This window comes from Trichoderma evansii (genome assembly GCF_050947405.1).
Source record: "Trichoderma evansii strain SZMC 28006 chromosome Unknown GGI43scaffold_4, whole genome shotgun sequence".
Taxonomy (NCBI): domain Eukaryota; kingdom Fungi; phylum Ascomycota; class Sordariomycetes; order Hypocreales; family Hypocreaceae; genus Trichoderma; species Trichoderma evansii.
This window is the reverse complement of record NW_028145202.1, coordinates 2080777-2097620: the sequence shown is the minus strand read 5'-3', so window position 1 is coordinate 2097620 and position 16844 is coordinate 2080777. Positions and strand designations below refer to the sequence as shown.

Below are 16844 nucleotides of genomic sequence, written 5' to 3'. Positions count from 1 at the left end.
TCGCGACTAGGTTTAGCCGGGCAACCAAATCCCCCATAAAAATGGCCAAAAGCATAAAAGAGGCTCAGGAACCCTGGCGCTGGAAAAGCGACCGGCCGAGGGACCCAGCCAAGCCCAGCAGAGTGGAATCAGGGCAGCAAATCAGGAGGCACGGCGTCTGCCCACTAGGCACGATCTCATGGCCAGCGGGCTTGGACGTTCTGATCCGATCGCTAGACTGAGATGGACAGACGACATCTGCAGCTGTCAGGCAAGCAAAGGGTGGCTTGCGCAGGCCGTGACGGTGAGAAGCTTTATTCTTTGAGCATCTTTAGGGTTTCGTTTCGCTGCTGACAAGAGTGAGAAACGCGGCCTTTCACAGCAATAGCCTGCTTATACGGGCCGTATCCAAAAATAGGCGAGCCAATGACTAGAAGAGCGCCACCAAAAGGCACCACGCGCGCCAAAGGCTAATAAAAAGCCAACAAAAGCCCACCGCTGCACCACCTCTTTTCGCTCGTCCCAGGTATAAGTAAGCTGGTGCTGCTTCGTATTCTGCGGAAATATCATATTCGTCGTCATTGCTACGTGGGATGCTCCTCACCGCATCTGAGCGCAGTATAATATAATATATCAACTCAGCCTCCTTGAGTATGGGTCGAATCACGCCGCGGCACTACGGACATTGCGGCAACTACACCAATACGATATATGCACATGCACCACTTCGTATTCCCTCTGCGAAGAAAGGGTTAGCAGCTGCCAGAACGGGCAGACTCAAGAAACGTCAAGCTGCTCCCCGCCTATGTCCGCCCCATGTCCATCCCATTCATCTCCGCATCCAACCCGGGGAAGACTTTCACTTTGATTTGTTGCTTGTAGAGAGAGATATTTCGTAGCTGGGCAGTGCAGCCAAATTAAGGGAGAGTGGCTGCAAAGAGCTTGGAAAAAACTCTCGCAGCTGCACGGCTCGCCATTATAAATCAGTAAAAGTACCTCGTACCGGTCAATAAGAGCTGGCATGCAACCTGTTGCTACCTGCGTCTGCTTGTATCCGCACGCGCGCTCAGAGTGCAGCAGTACTTGGACGCGAGGTACATGACATGCCAGTGCAGCTGCCACTCTGCCCTTCACCCACAGCCCAGTAGCGCCAGCCCATCGCCGGTTTTTGCGCCACCGCTCCAGTTAATCCCCAGTCGCAAGACTCTCACTTCTTCATACAGTAGGAATCGCCAAACCGCTGACTTTTTGCGGCCCCCCTTCAGAGCCTGCGTCGAGTCGCTGCGGTTTTTTCGTTTTCTCGTTTCCTGCTTTTCCTTCTGTCTTCGATCCTCATCATCCATTCGTTCAGCCTCTGTCTCGTTTCTCGCCATCGCCAGGTGTCGCGAATCGCAGCTGAGCACCTCGCCATCCATCGACTCTCGCTTCTCTTCCGCGCTCGCTTTTTCCCACTCCCCTCGCTACCCGTCTGGATCGTTAAGTCAGCGCCCGTATTCTCGTATTCACATATCACGGAAACGCATCAGCCCGAAATTATCGCATTTTGCTTGCCCGCTCGATTCACCGTTTTGCCGACTTCGCGCTCGCTATCTGGCCTTGTCTCGCGGATTCGCATGCTTGGATTGGCATTTTGAAAGTCGGGTTTTACCTCGGGTGTTCCCAAGATGAAGTCATTCTTTGGGCCGGGCGCCATCGCCCTTTTAACTGCAGCAGACATTGCTGCCGCGCAAACGTCTCCGTTCTCGATTGCCTCAACAGGTGAGCTTGTTCTCCATTTCCATCTGTCTCGATTTCATTTTCTTGGTGAAGCTCGCGGCTGACATTTACGCCTCTTTTCTCTCTTCCTTTGGTTCAGATGACATCAAGAAATCATCAGCCACCTTGGCGTGGGACCTGCTCCAGTACTACCAAGGAAATTTGTCTGGCCAAACCCCAGGTCTTCTTCCCGGACCACCTCCCCAGGGACCTTACTACTGGTGGGAAGCCGGTGCCATGTTTGGCACACTGATCGATTACTGGTTTTTGACTGGCGACACCACCTATAACGACCTCGTTATGCAAGGCATACAGTTCCAAACGGGAACTGATAATGACTTCCAGCCCCGCAACGAAACGCTCTCGCTAGGAAACGATGACCAAGGCTTTTGGGGCATGACAGCCATGTTGGCTGCCGAAGAGAACTTCCCCAACCCCCCTTCTGATAGGCCCGGGTGGCTAGCTCTGGCACAGGCAGTCTTCAACACCCAGGCCAGTCCCGAGCGTCACGATTCCACTTGCGGCGGCGGTTTACGATGGCAGATTCCCCCGACCAACAAAGGATACCCTTACAAGAACAGTGAGAGACATGCCTGAACCTGATAAGAGATTAGGCGTAAATTATAGCGGTGACTGACTGATGCATCTTTAGGTATTGCCAATGGTTGTTTCTTCAACCTAGGAGCACGCCTGGCCCGTTACACCGGCAATACGACTTATTCTGACTGGGCCGAGAAGACGTGGAATTGGTGGGAGGGCGTCGGTTTCTTGGATAGTGAAACCTATGCCATCTACGACGGCGCTGATGTTTCGACCAACTGCACCGATATCAACAAGGCCGAGTTTTCGTACAACAGCGCGGTCTGGCTTCTCGGAGCCGCATACATGTACAACCATGTGCGTTTCCCCCTTGCTGATTCCATAATGGCATTTTTATTTGTTTCTTCTGCCGCTTTATTTTCCCAAGCTAACTGTTGGACAGACCCAGAGCGACGTCTGGAAGACGAGAGTCGAGAAACTTGTCGATCACGGCCTCGAGACCTTCTTCCCCAAGGGCATTATGGTTGAGATTACGTGCGAGCCTTGGGGCAAGTGCTCCACCGATATGTTGTCCTTCAAAGGCTATGTCCATCGGTGGTATTCTACTACGACGCAGATTGCTCCCTTCACGGCTGCAAAGATTCTCCCCATACTTAAAACATCGACAGCGGCAGCCATTTCGCAATGCACTGGTGGTGCCCTGGGTCGCCAATGCGGTTTCAAGTGGGATACGTTCAAGTATGATGGCGAAACTGGAGTGGGCCAAGAAATGAATGTGTTGGGCGCCGTTTCGTCCCTTCTCATCGGCTCCAACAAGGGTCCACTAACCAACAGCACTGGTGGCACGTCGGTCGGCAATCCCAACGCTGGTGGCAACCCGAACAGTTTCGAGATACCCGTGACCCCAATCAGAGCGGGTGACAGGGCTGGTGCTTCGATAATCACCATCATCATCGTTTGCTCCACCGTCTCTGTGCTGGGCTGGATGAGCTTTGGCGCCTAAGTTGGCTTGAGAGAGCAGACTTGGTGTCTTTTTTCCAAAAAGAAGAGAAAAAATTACAAAAGAAGTGGTCTTGAAGCTTATGGCGAAGTCTCATTACGCCAAGCTTTGTTGGACTACATGGTGTTCCGGTTGGCTATTCAGGGGATGGACTGGAAGCACGTTTACGATTTCTTTATTAACCCTCGGCGTTGGAATGCATGTTTACCAGGAATCCCCTAGCATTGTGTCGTTTATTCTCTGTTTTGTTTTGCCTTTTTTTTCAACCCCCTTCGACGTTGGTCCTCAGAGTAGGCCTCTTACACTTCGCACGTATGGAGCATATAACGACAATTAACTAGAGGCCCGCTCGTAAAAGAGCACACGTCGTCTTTTTCTACGCTTGCCATATGATGGGATAAATACCAGATCCTGGCTGTCTTGTGAAGGGGGTGATGCACTTTTCTGATACTGGATGAGTCATTCGTTGGGTGCTGGATGAGGATGATTGATGATAGGACAAGTGGAACATGTCGTCTAGGATAATGACGAATATAGTAACTACACGCTAAGACAGTAACTTGCTTTTAGTTTTTAAAAGACAAAATCTCTGATGAATGCTTTGGCCTAGAGTAGATGATGATTTTTCAGCTCGACAAGCCGAACTTGTTTGGTGTGTAAACCTTAACCACGTAACCACGTACATAGCAATCCATGCGTGCCGTTGCCGGCAGACAGCGGCACGATCCGAGTCACAAAAGAATCCGAAATCCGAAAGTGCAGAAAATGACTGAAACAGCAAAACCTGCTGCGGGCTTTGTTTAATCAGGAAGCGAGGCATGGTGATCGTCGGGATCTCCATTGGGAAAGTTGCATATGCGTCATAGTACATGCCGGGAGCTTGGGAATTAGAGCTCGGAAGGCATGGCATCGGCATGGCATCGGCATATGCGCAGATTAGTCACAACCAGGATTTCTAAAATAGATTAACGATCAGAAGAAAAAATTCTGCCATCGGAAAAAGAAAGAAACGGTGGTACAACTGGATGTTAGTCACTCTGGCTAGTTATGCATGATGGTCCGATCGGATCAGATCAGGTTCAGACCATGTCAGGTCAAAGGTCTCATGTCGAAGCCAAAGCTCAAGTCACTTATGGAGTGCTATACGAAATGGTGCTGCAACGTTGACTGCAGCTTCGGCAACGCAAAAAAAAAGTTGCTAGTACTAATGAGCATATAAAATTAAAAAGCGCAGATGAAAACGAAATAGTACGGGATACAGTAGCTGGATGAAGCAGCACAGACAGCTTCAGGGAGCTCCGGAGCCGAGAGTGAAGCCCCTGAATTGAGCTCTGCTTTTGGTTGCGCATCGGCTGCGGCTGTGGCAATGACGCAAGGGGCAGCTGAGGTGAGGACGAAAAAACTCAATGGCACCGCGTGATGGACGGGCTAATTTGCGCTCTCTGGGCTTACCTAAGTGCCTGTAACGTGCATGCGTACTGCCAACTACGCCAGCTACAGGCCGTACGTGCAGTACTGCACTACCCCGTACTGCAAAATACGTGCTCAATGCGTGCTCAATGCGTGCTCAATGCCTGTATGATGTCTTGCTGATGCTGTCCTGTACCTGTAGCATCATCCGCCGGTCAAATGATCCCATGTTAGCCTCCGACACGACTCTGCGCCCCCCTCGTGGCCTCTGTGTCAAGTCTGTTTGGATGCCCCTTTAATGAGCCTCACGATGTTGCACGTACAGTAGCATCAGAATCCCAAAACTCTGCACTCTGCGCTCTAAGCAGCACAGTTGGACAGCTTGAAAAAAATGCACCAACACGTGGAATGTTGCCATTAGCTTAGTCGCCACTACAGTGCACTACTGCGCACCGAAGCAGAAAAAAAGAGAGAAAAACACGTCCAACTCCAGCGTTACCCCTTCCGGCATTCCCATTACCTACAATAAACTCGCCTAGGGCAACGCTCCGAGGCCCGCGTGACGCACGCCATCGGTCACCAGAGGATTCTCCCCCGTTTCCTAGTGCTCTGGCCCCCCCAAGCGCCCCCCCTTGCCTGGTGCAAAGGCCGCTGTAAGGCGCTGGAGCATCGCTGAGCTCCGTTGTTACAGCGCCGGGTCTGGCCACTGGCTCCACGCCATGGAGCAGCGTGAGCTACGGCAGCGGTACTTGTATCCTCACAAAACTGCATTGCGGGATATATGTAGACGCCATGTACCAGCAGCTAATTTCGACTCGCTGCGGGAGGGGCGGCCCCCTCTCAATTGCTTAAACTGCCCACCTGAGGAGCTGAAAATTATTTCACTGGCTGCTAATTTCGTAAGCCTAAAGGACCGTTAGTAACCATTTCGCCATGGTTCCATCCGCCAGGCCAGGTCCGGCCTTAGCGTTTTGCGGGGGAAAAAAAGAAATTGGAAAAAAGAGGAAAATATTACGGCATCGGCGGCTCTCCATTGGGTGGAAGGCTGTGGACCTCGATGGATCTGATGGATCAGCAGAGAAGAGCGAGAAAAATCCCAGCGGAGCCAGGGGCAACCAAGGGCTGGAAGCTATGGAGAAGCAAGAAAAAAAAATATTTTTTCTTCTTTTCTTGCCCTGGTTAGTCCGAAATTGGACCATGGCTTGGGATTCTGGGTCTGGTGACCCCAAATTTGTTGCAGCTGCTGTGTGACCTTGGTGGCCACGGTTTGTCAGGAGCTTCGTTTCGTATAAGACGGTTCGTGAGCCGAGCTTTTTCTTTTGGCGTCGATGCCTATTGCACACATTACCTACCTGCTCTCCTATAATATTATTGCTTTTCTTACTGCTTCAACTTGATTCATCGATCCTATTACACGAATTGAAGCTCCAATTCAGTACTTGCACCTATACAAAGCAATAATACGAGTCATCGTCAACTGCATACTACACCTATAATCATCCACGCCACAGACTGAATCCCATTTCCTACGAGATTCATTCTTCACCTACGAAACTACCTACCAAAATCATATAATAAACAACACAAAACAACCATCACCATGCCTTCCGGTTACATCTTCACCGAATCTGCCCCCTCGCAAAGCGCCTTCTACCGCTCAGGCCGTGGAGGTGCCGGCAACACATTCCGCACATCATCCGCCCCATCATCCTCATCCGCCGCAACCACCTTCACTCCCCGCCAGCTCCCCAACCAGCGCTTCTTCTCGGGCATCGGCGGTGCCGGCAACGTCCACCAGGCCGACCAGCTGCAGCCTGCCATTCTTCGCTCTCTCGAGACTCCCGCCGACCACAACCCCTCCGTGGGCTATGTTGGCCGTGGTGGCGCCGGCAACGTCTACCGCCGCAAGACGAGCGATGCGGGCAGCATGTCTAGTGCAGACAGCGCCTCCAGCTCGGTGAGCGACAAGGCCAAGATGTGGGCGACCAGAGTGGCCAGCTCCCTTGGACGAAAGTAAAGAAAAGGATATAATTTCTATTATTACTGCTACTACTGCATTTTACTTGCTTTCGTCTACATTGGCTGCTGGACCAGCGAAACAAAAAGACCTGGCGTTGGAATTTGGAACTTGGGCATTTGGGAAGCGATTACAACAATAATCTAAAAAAAGCAACAAAAGACACCAATTTGGTGTTTTGGGATGACGATTACGACCAGCGTACTACACATACAGAGTACTTTACTACTACCGCGTTTTATTATTATACCCGCCTGAATTTGATTTAGGCTAAGCAAAGGGGAGGTGGACTGCATATGGGAATTGCGAATAGGAGTTCAACACGGATCGGCAGACGATCTTGAGAATCACGGAGGAAAAGTCACTTGAACATACATGGTTCACTTACATATATACAAACCTACATAGTTGATGAATATCAAAGATTCTCCTCATTGATACACTCAATTTGCCAATCTACTTCGTGCTCTCCTTATTTATTGTGTGGTATTGGAACTATTACGAGTATTTGCATTGATATTCTACTCATTGATATGTCTTCCAATACTTGATGCGTGTCACTGAATGCTGCGTTGCTCTTTACTCCGCCTTCCAGGTGCTACACAACATGCATCCCAATCCCACATCTCCGCGGCGCTCTGGAATGGATAGAGGCTTCACATACCACAGCATTGAAGCCAGTCACAGAAAATACGAATGCATATAAATGATTGTAATTAAAAACAAAAACGCGCAACTTAATAAAATGACAAAGTACATTTCATCACTTCTACTCTGACTAGCAGTCAAGCGAAATTCATTCTGCCTCATAGTACGGAGTACGGAGTACCCCGCTTATAGAAGCGAGCCTCCAAGAAAGGCAGCCCCTCCTATTCTCCAAGGCCACACAAAACTGCTCAACAGCAAAATCTGTCCTCTAACAAATCAATCAATAGCATGACTCAAGCAAGAAAAAAAAAGGAAAAGAACCCAAAAAAAGAATGTGATTTCGCCCGGGCTCGAACCGGGGACCTTTTCGGTGGTGTCAACTGATGTTAACGAAATGTCATGACCAACTAGACCACGAAACCAGCGATTTCTCAAGCTTCAGGATTGGAGCTTGTTGCGGATCGGCGAGCCGCAAGCCCCTTACAAAGCTTTCCACACAACTCACAGAACAAACAACAAAAAGCCCCTCTAGCTAACATCGACATATTTCATTATCAACGCATATACAGTCAGTCAACATTCAACATACATTACATAAAAGAGCTTCAAACCCAATCCATCAGTTCAACCGCAAAATCGGGGTATCATTAGGCTCTCTTTATCTATCAGACAGAAGTCCTACAACTCCCTCATCTAATGCCCGCTTGCTCCATGTGTAAAAAAAGTTCCACCTTCCATCTCTGTATCATATAAACCAAGTCTTTATGTCTTTTTCGTGAGAAAGAAAAGAAAAAGAAAAGAAGATTAGTCGTACACCCTCAGGCTTCTAAACCCCCCTTTGGAAATTTTGTCAATTTTTTTTGTTTCTCTTTTTTTTCTCTTCTGTTGTTGAGTATCAAAGCAGCTTGTCGTCTTTTGAGAGAAATTTCATCAACTACGTGCGCTTCGTTTCAGCGTGAAGCAACCAGACATGCAAAGAACAACTTTCGCTCTCCTCTATGCCAATACGCCAGCGTCAATTATCGTCATCAATCATGTGAATTTCGTGTGGATAATATCCGGATTCTCGTGCCAGTCATCAATGCTCACAAGCATCTATCCCACTGTTAGCAAATGCAATAACTAAAGTCTCCCATCAAATCACACAAAAGGCCACTTACTTTGCGGAATGTACTCAAGCCAGCGAGAATACTTCCTCCAATCCATGTAGAGTATTTGCGTTCCGGGGGCGCAAAAATCTTTATTCTCATGTCCTTGACTGCCAGCTTCTGCAGTTCTGTCAGGAGTCGGTCGCCAAAGCCCTTTGTCAGCGTGCTGCCTCCGGATAAGACAATGTTGCTGTAGAGTGATTTTCGGAGATCCAAGTCAGTGCGGCTAATAGCATCAACCACAATCTGGTGGACACCGGGATACTCCTGGCCGATAATCTCGGGATCAAACAGAATCTCTGGCGCTCTGAATCGCTCGGCTCCAATCTACCCAAATGTCAGTAAACAAACAAGATAAAATTTCCCAGTTTTACGCTCGTCGCCATTCTAACCTTCAGCTTGTGGCCGTCTGGCAAGACGTATTCAGCGAATTTGCTCTCATTTGGCTTCACTCCGATCCAGTCCCTCTCCTCCTTCTTCGGGTCGTGCGCCACGTACGACACGCTCTCCTTGATCAGTCTGACCACTTCCTTTTCCGCACTCGTATGGAAGATGTAGCCGCTCTTGCGCAATAGTGTCTGGAGATACTCCGTTACATCTCGGCCCGCAACGTCAATACGCTGTATGCTGCTGGGCATCGCAAAACCTTCGTATACGGGCACCGCATGCGACACACCGTCGCCTGAGTCGAGAACGATACCTGTCGTCCGGCCACTGGCATATAACGATAATACTGCCTGGATAGACGTATGCAGCGCGGGAACGTTGAATGTTTCAAAAAGAATCTGCGCAGCCGTGTCGCGGTTGCTTCGAGGGTTCAGAGGAGGCTCTGTCAGCAATACAGGGTGCTGTTTTGGTGTCAGCGCGAAATCGCTCCTCTCATATCATCGTCAACGCTGAAGCTGTTGCACAAACCTCCTCACTCAGGGTCTTGAGTCCCTCGCCGTACACGTACTCCCAAATCCTCTCCATATCATCCCAATCAGTAACGACACCATGCTCCAGCGGATAGTGGATCTTGAGCAAGCCCCTCAGTTCGTTGGAGGCCTTGTTTCCGATGAAGAGATCGCCCTCCAGCGCGCCAGCCAAGACTCTCAGGTGCTTCGGCCGGCCAACCCACGACGGGAAGAAGCATTTGGGCAAATCTTCTCCCGCGAAACCGGCGCGAATCGTCCCCGAGCCGTTGTCTAGCACAATTGGGGCATTGTGCAGTATTTCCGTCATTTTCGCGTACTGAGCCCAGGCTCAAACGATCCAGTCACAACTCGATCGTCCCGTCTATCCTCCTCGTTCTCCGTCGTATGTCTCGCCCGCTGTTTTGCTTCGGCTGGCTGTTTCCCCTTACTCGGGCGTTTTTAAACGAGTATCTTTGTTGTCTTTACCCAGCTCTCGTTCAGGGTCTCCACAGCATTGGATCGGTGAGGGGCAAAGATGTCTCTGTCGTAGTCTGGTCGGAAAAAAAAATCACAAGCGCACGAAGCCGTCGGGTTGCAGGCCTTGCAGGCTCAAAGTGACCATTCAGCGCCTCGTCCTTGCTCCAAAGTTGTGGTCGTGAGTGATTGGCGCTTCTGGCCGTCTAATCATCTCTCGCATGCACTTGGATGGAGCTCCCTCCTCAGCTATTACCCCAGCCACAAGCGCGCTGGCAGCTTCACTGGCATCCAATGCGCAAGCCACACCCGCATCACGTGGGGCCACATCCCGCCGCTGTGGCGCCTCAGGCAGGAAAACGCAGCAGAGACGGCTGTTAAAGTGGTTTCGCGTGGCTGCGCGTCTCCTCCACCGCAGACCGCGTCGCCGACGTGACATCGATCCAAGCTTTCTTCAATCTGCCTTATGGCGAGGCCCGAAAAAGCTCTGCCTGACCCTGACGACCGACCATTGCGCCCCAGCCCGACCATCTAAAGAGACCTCGACCTCCGTCACTCTTCGCTCTCACCATTGGCCCTCGCTTGCAACGATTCACGGCTGTTTTGTTTGATATTGTGCCGCATTTGCCATCGTCGAGATGGTCAAGGGCAATGCGGGCGGTGGCATTTTCAGTGCCACGTACAGTGGAGTAAGAGATCCCCATTGATGCGACGATGATTGTGCGGCCGGCTTTGAACTGCGGAATGGTTGCATTGAGGCAATGGATTGAATTGGGGAAAGAAAAGAAAAGAAAAGAAAAATCTGGAAAGCATAAAAAGTACCAGCTTTTATGAATGCATGATCCTACGCATTGATTCAAAGGGAGATGCAGGAGATGAAGAGGAGAACAAGAAGATGCATTGGCTAAATATTGGAGCTTTTCCTTTATTTGCCATTTCTGCTGCTACCCTTCCTGGATGCTTTCTTTTCTTTTTCTTCTTTCAACTGTCACATGCGAAACGAAGCTTGATAAAGCCATTTAATGCCATCAAATAAACTAATCACGCCTCTCTCCCTCCAGATTCCCGTTTACGAATTCCAATTCGGCGGCGACCAAAAAGAACATGTCATGCGAAGGAGACATGACGACTGGATCAACGCAACGCACATATTAAAAGCCGCCGGCTTTGATAAACCAGCCCGAACGAGAATCTTAGAAAGAGACGTACAAAAAGATGTCCACGAGAAGATCCAGGGAGGTTATGGCAAATACCAGGGAACATGGATCCCCCTCGAGGCCGGCGAGGCCCTCGCCCAGCGACATAGCATCTACGACAAGATTCGACCCATATTCGAGTTCGTCCCCGGAAACGAAAGCCCTCCTCCCGCGCCTAGGCACGCAAGCAAGCCTAAAGCACCAAAGTCCCGTCCTCCACCTCCAAAATGGAATTCGGGTAGGTCCAAGGTCGCTAGCCATGCGCCTCCCAGCGTTACTAACGCAGCTTCAGCTGTCATGCCAGTTGTCGAGGAGTATGAGAACAGCGAGAACGTCATGGCCGGCATCGAGGATGACACGCCAGACAATCTCACTGTAGCATCAGCCTCTTACATGGCCGAAGATGATCGCTACGATATGGGTCACATTCCCACAGCGCACAGGAAGAGAAAGAGAGAAGAGCAGTTACAGGACCTTACAGAGCAGCAGCACGCTGTATATGGAGACGAGCTCCTTGATTATTTCCTCCTTTCAAGAAATGAGCAGCCAGCAGTGAAGCCCGATCCGCCGCCAAACTTTCAGCCAAACTGGCTTATCGATGCTGAGAATCACACAGCCCTACACTGGGCCTCCGCTATGGGCGACGTGGACGTGATCAAGCAGCTCAAGAGATTCAACGCAGACGTTGCCGTTCGGAATATTCGTGGCGAGACGCCCTTTATGAGATCGGTCAACTTTACAAACTGCTACGACAAACAGACGTTCCCCTCCGTCATTAAGGAGCTCTTTGAGACGGTGGACGTTAGGGATAACCAAGGATGCACTGTCATCCACCACGCCGCCATCATGAAGAACGGTCGTGTCTACAGCCCGTCTTGCTCAAGATATTACCTAGATAACATACTCAACAAGCTGCAAGAGGTGTTCGAACCGAGTGCATTCCAGCGGTTAATTGACATGCAAGACAGCGAAGGAAACACCGCCCTACATCTCGCGGCACAGCGCAACGCGAGGAAATGCATCCGCGCGCTACTGGGCCGTAATGCCTCGACGGACATTGCCAACCACGAGGGCGTCCGCGCAGAAGATCTCATCATGGAGCTCAACGCCTCCAAGAAAGACCGTGGGCCACAGCGGTCATCGTCTCCCTTTGCGCCGGACTCACAGCGGCGCGCCACATTTCGGGACGCCTTCTCGGGTGCGGGTGGTGACAAGGTGCGGAAGCTCCCTCTGTCCTTCCAATCAGCGGCGGCCACGACGGTGCAGTCGCGCATATCCCCGCTCATCATGGAAAAGTTTCAGCTCCTCGCGAAAAGCTATGACGAGGAGTGGCACGAAAAGGACGTCGCAGAGGCAGAGGCCCGGCGCATACTCACAAACACCCAGGCCGAGCTGAATGCGGTGCGGCAGCAAATCACAGAGCTCGAAGCTCAGCTCGAGCCAGACGACGTGGCCACCAAGGTCATGAACGAGGCTAACCTCGTGAGGCACAACGTCCTGTCGCTAATCACGCATCAGAACCGGCTGCATATTCATCAGGCGGTGGAAAACGAAATGACCAAGCTAAATGGCGACGGCAGCGGCAGCAACCCCAACGGCAGCGGCAGTAGCATGCAGGACGACTCGTATGAGGAAAGGCTTACGCTCGCGCGCCAGCTGAGCCAAATGCTTATGGAGCAGCGGCAAGCGGAGACCGAGTACGTCGACGCCCTGAGTATGGTGGGCGTCGGCGACAAAATCGAAAAGTACCGGCGCCTTCTGAAGCGCTGCCTGGACTCACAGGACGGGGACGTTTTGGATGCGAACCTCGACAGCCTAATTGATATGATGGAAGAGGAGCGCGAGGTGCACGACCTGGACGGTTCAACGCCAGCAGGTGGTGAGCCGATGGATTTTGCAGTGATGTGATTTTTCTCCTTTTTTTTTTCGGTATTTCTCTTTTGCTGTTTTTCTCTCTTTATTTCTTACAACGGCTTGAAAAAGAGAGCGAGCATATCTATGGGCGGGGAGTGACAAGAAGATGGATAACAAGACACCCCTCTGTCTGAAAAATCCAAATTTATGAATGGAAGAGCAAAAGCGAGGAGGAAAAGATACACCACATTTCATGCGCAAAATTTTCCTTTTTTTTTTATCTCTTCTAACTTCTTTCCAAGGATATATATCCCTGAAAGAGAATTCCCGCCCCCTTCATTTTATAAGATGTCATCAGAGTCCACCCGGCTTACTCTTCTTCCCCTTTATCTCTCTCACTCTCTATTTTTATTTCTGAGGGGAATGGATGTGCGGGTATGTGTGTTTACGTGGTCGGAAAAGGAGAAGAAGGAGGGGTGGCAGGCAAAGCTTACTTGCTGCCTGACTACCCACCTTGACAGTAGCAAGAACATTTGATGAGATACGTTTTTTAGCGGTTTGGTGGCTAAGTCTTCATGGAAGAGTACTATATAGCAGTTATTGAGCGGAACGCATATATCAACCCCAGGGATGGATGGCTCTTTGGCGGCGGGTCCTGCACTGGGGGTTCAGCAATTTTACCACATATTCGTCGACGTTTATTTTTTTCTCTCTTTTATTGTTCTGTGTTCCAAACGTCTTGTTGAGGCCAAATCTAGTAATGTCATGATTAATCAACTTGTTTGTAAACTCACGGCAACTTCCATGCGCCATGGCAAAGAGAGTCTGTTTCCTTTGAAGCAATTGCCACAGTGTTGCGAGAGAACCAATTTTCGCGGGTCTCGGACCGGCATATTCGGCGCTGGGGACAGGTTTGTGGAGCCCGTTTGCCCCGGGGTAGCATTACGGCGTGCAACTTATGCGACCATGACGGGCTGCATGGAGATGGGCAGCTATGACATTTTGAAGTGCATAGCGAAATGCCGATGCTGTCGGCATTCGTCTTCGTATCTCTCGTGTATGAAGCGCCAATCCACAAGAGTTTGTCTGAGACAAACTGGTTGCGGCACAGGTCCTAGCTTGAGAGACCAACGGCGGCGATCTCCGATCCGAATGACCCAACCCCTCCGGAGACGGATGTCCGGGCAGCTCGGTCCACATCCAACCAAATGGGTAGCTGCGTATTTCTCTTTGGAGCTCGCGTGAGATTATGAAATGACATGCCGCAGCAGGAACGGGATATGCCCCGCAGCTTGAAAAAAAAATCGAGCCCAAGGATTATCACTACTGTGAGTCAGTCAAATCGAGATGAAGATTCCATTATGATTAAAATAGCAAGCTCCGAAAAAATCCCTGCCCGAAGCGACATGCCCGGCCTGCGGCTGGTTGGACCCTCGGAGTGGTGGGACTGCGACTGAAGGATTACCGCTTCTGGAGGAGCTAAGCCAACGGCGACTGGCTCAGACGGCCTGCATAGTATGGGCGTCAGGTGAGCAGCTGAGTCAGGGCGCCTATGTAAATACACCGTAAGATGGTAGAGATGACTGGTCGGGCAGTAGACGCCGTCCTGCCGCTCTGTATAAGTTCGCTTAAGCACAGGGCCAGCTATTCGCTCCCCGGCGCTGCTTCGACCGAACGGCGCGTCCATAGGGGTGACGCCTGGAAGCCATCTAGCGAGTCATGCCAGGTTAAGAGTATGTAAGTTGTCCGGCCGCTGCCACACATGTAGCCCGCAACAGATGGCTCATGGGTGCTGCAATTTCCCAAAAAGCTGGTCGGTGCAATTGTAAGTGCTAGTTCAAAGTGGCGCTTATTCCCAAGACCACCCGGACGGAGGATGGCTACTTTTGTACACCCTACAAGCTCTTCGGAGGGTTATGTACGTACGGAGTACATTAGCTAGGAAAATCCAATGACCACGCCGACATGCGGTCTAATGCGGTGAAACACCAGTCACGAGGCCTTGTCTAGGATTCGGAGTTCGGTATCTGTGAGAAGAAAAAATAGGCGCATGCGTGTGAAATGTAAACACTGGCTAGACGTCGTCGGTATTAAAGATGAATCTTGACTTAAAGTCGGCATACAGAATGACATCGGCCATTAAGAAAACTGGGCGCAGAGCTATTGCAGCTGAACCATCGATAGATATCCGATAGCTTGCAGGTGACTCCACCAAAATTTCAGACAGGCACAAGCAGCCGGACCAATACTACGACTACCGAGTCCAAAGCCATCTCCACACGAAAGCGTAACTTTTCATCTGCAGCCGCTTGGAGGAGCCTCACCGTCAGAGTGGCAAAGAGCAATGGCACAACTCATGGGTGCTCGAGGTAGCACCATATGATCGCTTACAGCCGGATGCCTGTCGGCCTGAAAATGGCTTCGGACATGAGGTAATGGGCTCTCCCTGCCCCACGTAGACAACGAGGCAAGCCGACGTGGCATCCAGCAATGGAGACTTCATATAGCTGGCAGTTTACCTGTGGTTGCACAGCATGGTGGAGATCATGTGGGAGAGTCTAAAGGGCATGGGGAAGGCTAAGGGGGGGATTCCCGTGCGGTGTACGAAGTACATACGCCGTGCTTCGTATCAAATGCTTCATACGGCCGAGAAATGGAGCAGGTACACGCATGTCGACGTGTGCCTGCGGAGCCAGAGAGCAAGACGTCGTGATGGCTGCGCTGTGGGATCCACCAACCCGTCCTGGGACAAAGTTCAGATGTACGTTGTGGCCTGAACGGTGAGGAAGTGCCTTCTTATGCAGGCCGTGATTTGCTGCGTCGCCCATGCTCGCCCATGCTAGCGCTGGGATTGAATGTGGCACCATAGGATAGCGCCTACAAGGTCGACAAATGTCATCCTAGGGAAAGATTCAAGCAAATAGGCCATTTTGATCATGGAGATGCAGATGTTAACGTGCTGACCAACAGCGGGGGAGGGGGTGCCCCAAGTGTGTAAGGCTGACGGAAACCCCCCAGATGAAGTAGGCATAGGTAATTAACGGGCGTAACAATACCATAGCTGCTGGGTACCTCAACGCCGGCTACCATTAGCACGAAGTACGGCGGCCTAAGCTGACTTGCTGACACAGCATAATGAAGGAAATATAGTCGACTGCAAAGCGAGAACGAGAAACGAGTCGCTAGGTTACTCATCAATCGACCTTTTTGAGACTACGGCCACGGTCAGACTTGGTGGGGGAGGAGCAATTTCCAGGCTAGAGCCAGAACGTCCAAGTCAGAGTCGGATTGAAGCTGATCCAAGACACGCTGCCCAAATGCAGGTAGCAGCTTGCTGATGCCCGATCCATGGCTAGATAGTGGTACGAAGTAGTGGCACGAAGTAGTGGTGCTGGCACGACTCTTCCGGTATATTACACGTATCATGCTAGAAGCAGTGTATCCAGAGCAGCGTGGAGTCGTTCTATCAGACTTGCACAAGCAGCACTAGATGCATACGCCGTGGTATGCATATGCATGCTAGCAGTGCTAGTGTGCAGTCACGCATTTGAGCCGCAGCGGTCAGGCCTGCCAGGGTTCGTGCCACGGCGAGCTGAAAACGAAGGATAAATGTCGAAGCGGTATCTGGTCCATGGGCCGGAGAAATTTGCCGCCCCACGAGCAACCGATGCTGGACCAACCGCAGCGCTGGACGTGCGGAAACTCGGGCGTAGCTGGTGTGCGTTGCGCTGCGTAGCGTCCGATAGTTCAATAGTCGGAGTTTGTTTCTTGATTTCTCAGATCGATCGGGAGAGCGACGATGCGCTTGTGCAGGTTGATTCGCCGAGAAGGTGAGGCTGAAGGAAATTGGCCACTGTGGATGTGCGAGAATGGGATTTTGATGTCGATGAAAAAAACAAGAGGTGGAAGAATTAGACGAGGATGAAG

General features: G+C 51.0%; 5 protein-coding genes and 1 non-coding gene across 6 annotated transcripts; 4 read left to right on the top strand and 2 right to left on the bottom strand.

The window, feature by feature from the left end:
• Positions 1–1519: 1519 nt before the first annotated feature.
• GGI43DRAFT_301556 (glycoside hydrolase) lies at positions 1520–3549 on the top strand. Its single transcript, XM_083201547.1, has 4 exons — positions 1520–1737; positions 1835–2314; positions 2387–2631; positions 2717–3549. The coding sequence occupies exons 1-4, from the start codon at positions 1644–1646 to the stop codon at positions 3275–3277; spliced, it is 1380 nt and encodes a 459-aa protein (XP_083063671.1). The 5' UTR covers positions 1520–1643; the 3' UTR covers positions 3278–3549.
• A 2526-nt stretch (positions 3550–6075) lies between these two features.
• On the top strand, positions 6076–7174 carry GGI43DRAFT_301541 (uncharacterized protein). The gene has a single exon (XM_083201546.1). It carries the CDS (start codon positions 6285–6287, stop codon positions 6699–6701), a length of 417 nt encoding a protein of 138 aa, XP_083063670.1. The 5' UTR covers positions 6076–6284; the 3' UTR covers positions 6702–7174.
• A 510-nt stretch (positions 7175–7684) lies between these two features.
• Positions 7685–7771, bottom strand: GGI43DRAFT_t66. The gene has a single exon. It is a non-coding gene; the product is annotated as a tRNA-Val (tRNA).
• A 175-nt stretch (positions 7772–7946) lies between these two features.
• GGI43DRAFT_301394 (actin family) lies at positions 7947–9904 on the bottom strand. The gene is made up of 4 exons (XM_083201542.1): positions 9413–9904; positions 8890–9345; positions 8510–8824; positions 7947–8444 (listed from the first exon to the last, which is right to left on the bottom strand). The coding sequence occupies exons 1-4, from the start codon at positions 9719–9721 to the stop codon at positions 8382–8384; spliced, it is 1143 nt and encodes a 380-aa protein (XP_083063669.1). The 5' UTR covers positions 9722–9904; the 3' UTR covers positions 7947–8381.
• Positions 9905–10406: 502 nt separating this feature from the next.
• On the top strand, positions 10407–13306 carry GGI43DRAFT_301481 (MBP1 family protein). Its single transcript, XM_083201545.1, has 4 exons — positions 10407–10556; positions 10929–11301; positions 11356–13053; positions 13148–13306. The coding sequence occupies exons 1-3, from the start codon at positions 10506–10508 to the stop codon at positions 12969–12971; spliced, it is 2040 nt and encodes a 679-aa protein (XP_083063668.1). The 5' UTR covers positions 10407–10505; the 3' UTR covers positions 12972–13053; positions 13148–13306.
• On the top strand, positions 13260–14325 carry GGI43DRAFT_301431 (uncharacterized protein). The gene has a single exon (XM_083201544.1). It carries the CDS (start codon positions 13548–13550, stop codon positions 14160–14162), a length of 615 nt encoding a protein of 204 aa, XP_083063667.1. The 5' UTR covers positions 13260–13547; the 3' UTR covers positions 14163–14325.
• The last annotated feature ends 2519 nt before the right edge of the window (positions 14326–16844 follow it).

What these genes read in the sequence shown, in the direction of transcription:
- GGI43DRAFT_301394 (XM_083201542.1), bottom strand. Translation starts at nt 9,721, where the DNA reads ATGACGGAAATACTGCACAATGCCCCAATTGTGCTAGACAACGGCTCG. An exon ending in TCAAGACCCTGAGTGAGGAG is followed by an intron (nt 9,346 to 9,412) that starts GTTTGTGCAACA and finishes ACACCAAAACAG; the next exon opens with CACCCTGTATTGCTGACAGA. An exon ending in GCTTGAGTACATTCCGCAAA is followed by an intron (nt 8,445 to 8,509) that starts GTAAGTGGCCTT and finishes ACAGTGGGATAG; the next exon opens with ATGCTTGTGAGCATTGATGA.
- GGI43DRAFT_301481 (XM_083201545.1), top strand. Translation starts at nt 10,506, where the DNA reads ATGGTCAAGGGCAATGCGGGCGGTGGCATTTTCAGTGCCACGTACAGT. An exon ending in TCAGTGCCACGTACAGTGGA is followed by an intron (nt 10,557 to 10,928) that starts GTAAGAGATCCC and finishes CTCTCCCTCCAG; the next exon opens with ATTCCCGTTTACGAATTCCA. An exon ending in ACCTCCAAAATGGAATTCGG is followed by an intron (nt 11,302 to 11,355) that starts GTAGGTCCAAGG and finishes ACGCAGCTTCAG; the next exon opens with CTGTCATGCCAGTTGTCGAG.
- GGI43DRAFT_301431 (XM_083201544.1), top strand. Translation starts at nt 13,548, where the DNA reads ATGGATGGCTCTTTGGCGGCGGGTCCTGCACTGGGGGTTCAGCAATTT.
- GGI43DRAFT_301541 (XM_083201546.1), top strand. Translation starts at nt 6,285, where the DNA reads ATGCCTTCCGGTTACATCTTCACCGAATCTGCCCCCTCGCAAAGCGCC.
- GGI43DRAFT_301556 (XM_083201547.1), top strand. Translation starts at nt 1,644, where the DNA reads ATGAAGTCATTCTTTGGGCCGGGCGCCATCGCCCTTTTAACTGCAGCA. An exon ending in AGGATACCCTTACAAGAACA is followed by an intron (nt 2,315 to 2,386) that starts GTGAGAGACATG and finishes ATGCATCTTTAG; the next exon opens with GTATTGCCAATGGTTGTTTC. An exon ending in CCGCATACATGTACAACCAT is followed by an intron (nt 2,632 to 2,716) that starts GTGCGTTTCCCC and finishes ACTGTTGGACAG; the next exon opens with ACCCAGAGCGACGTCTGGAA.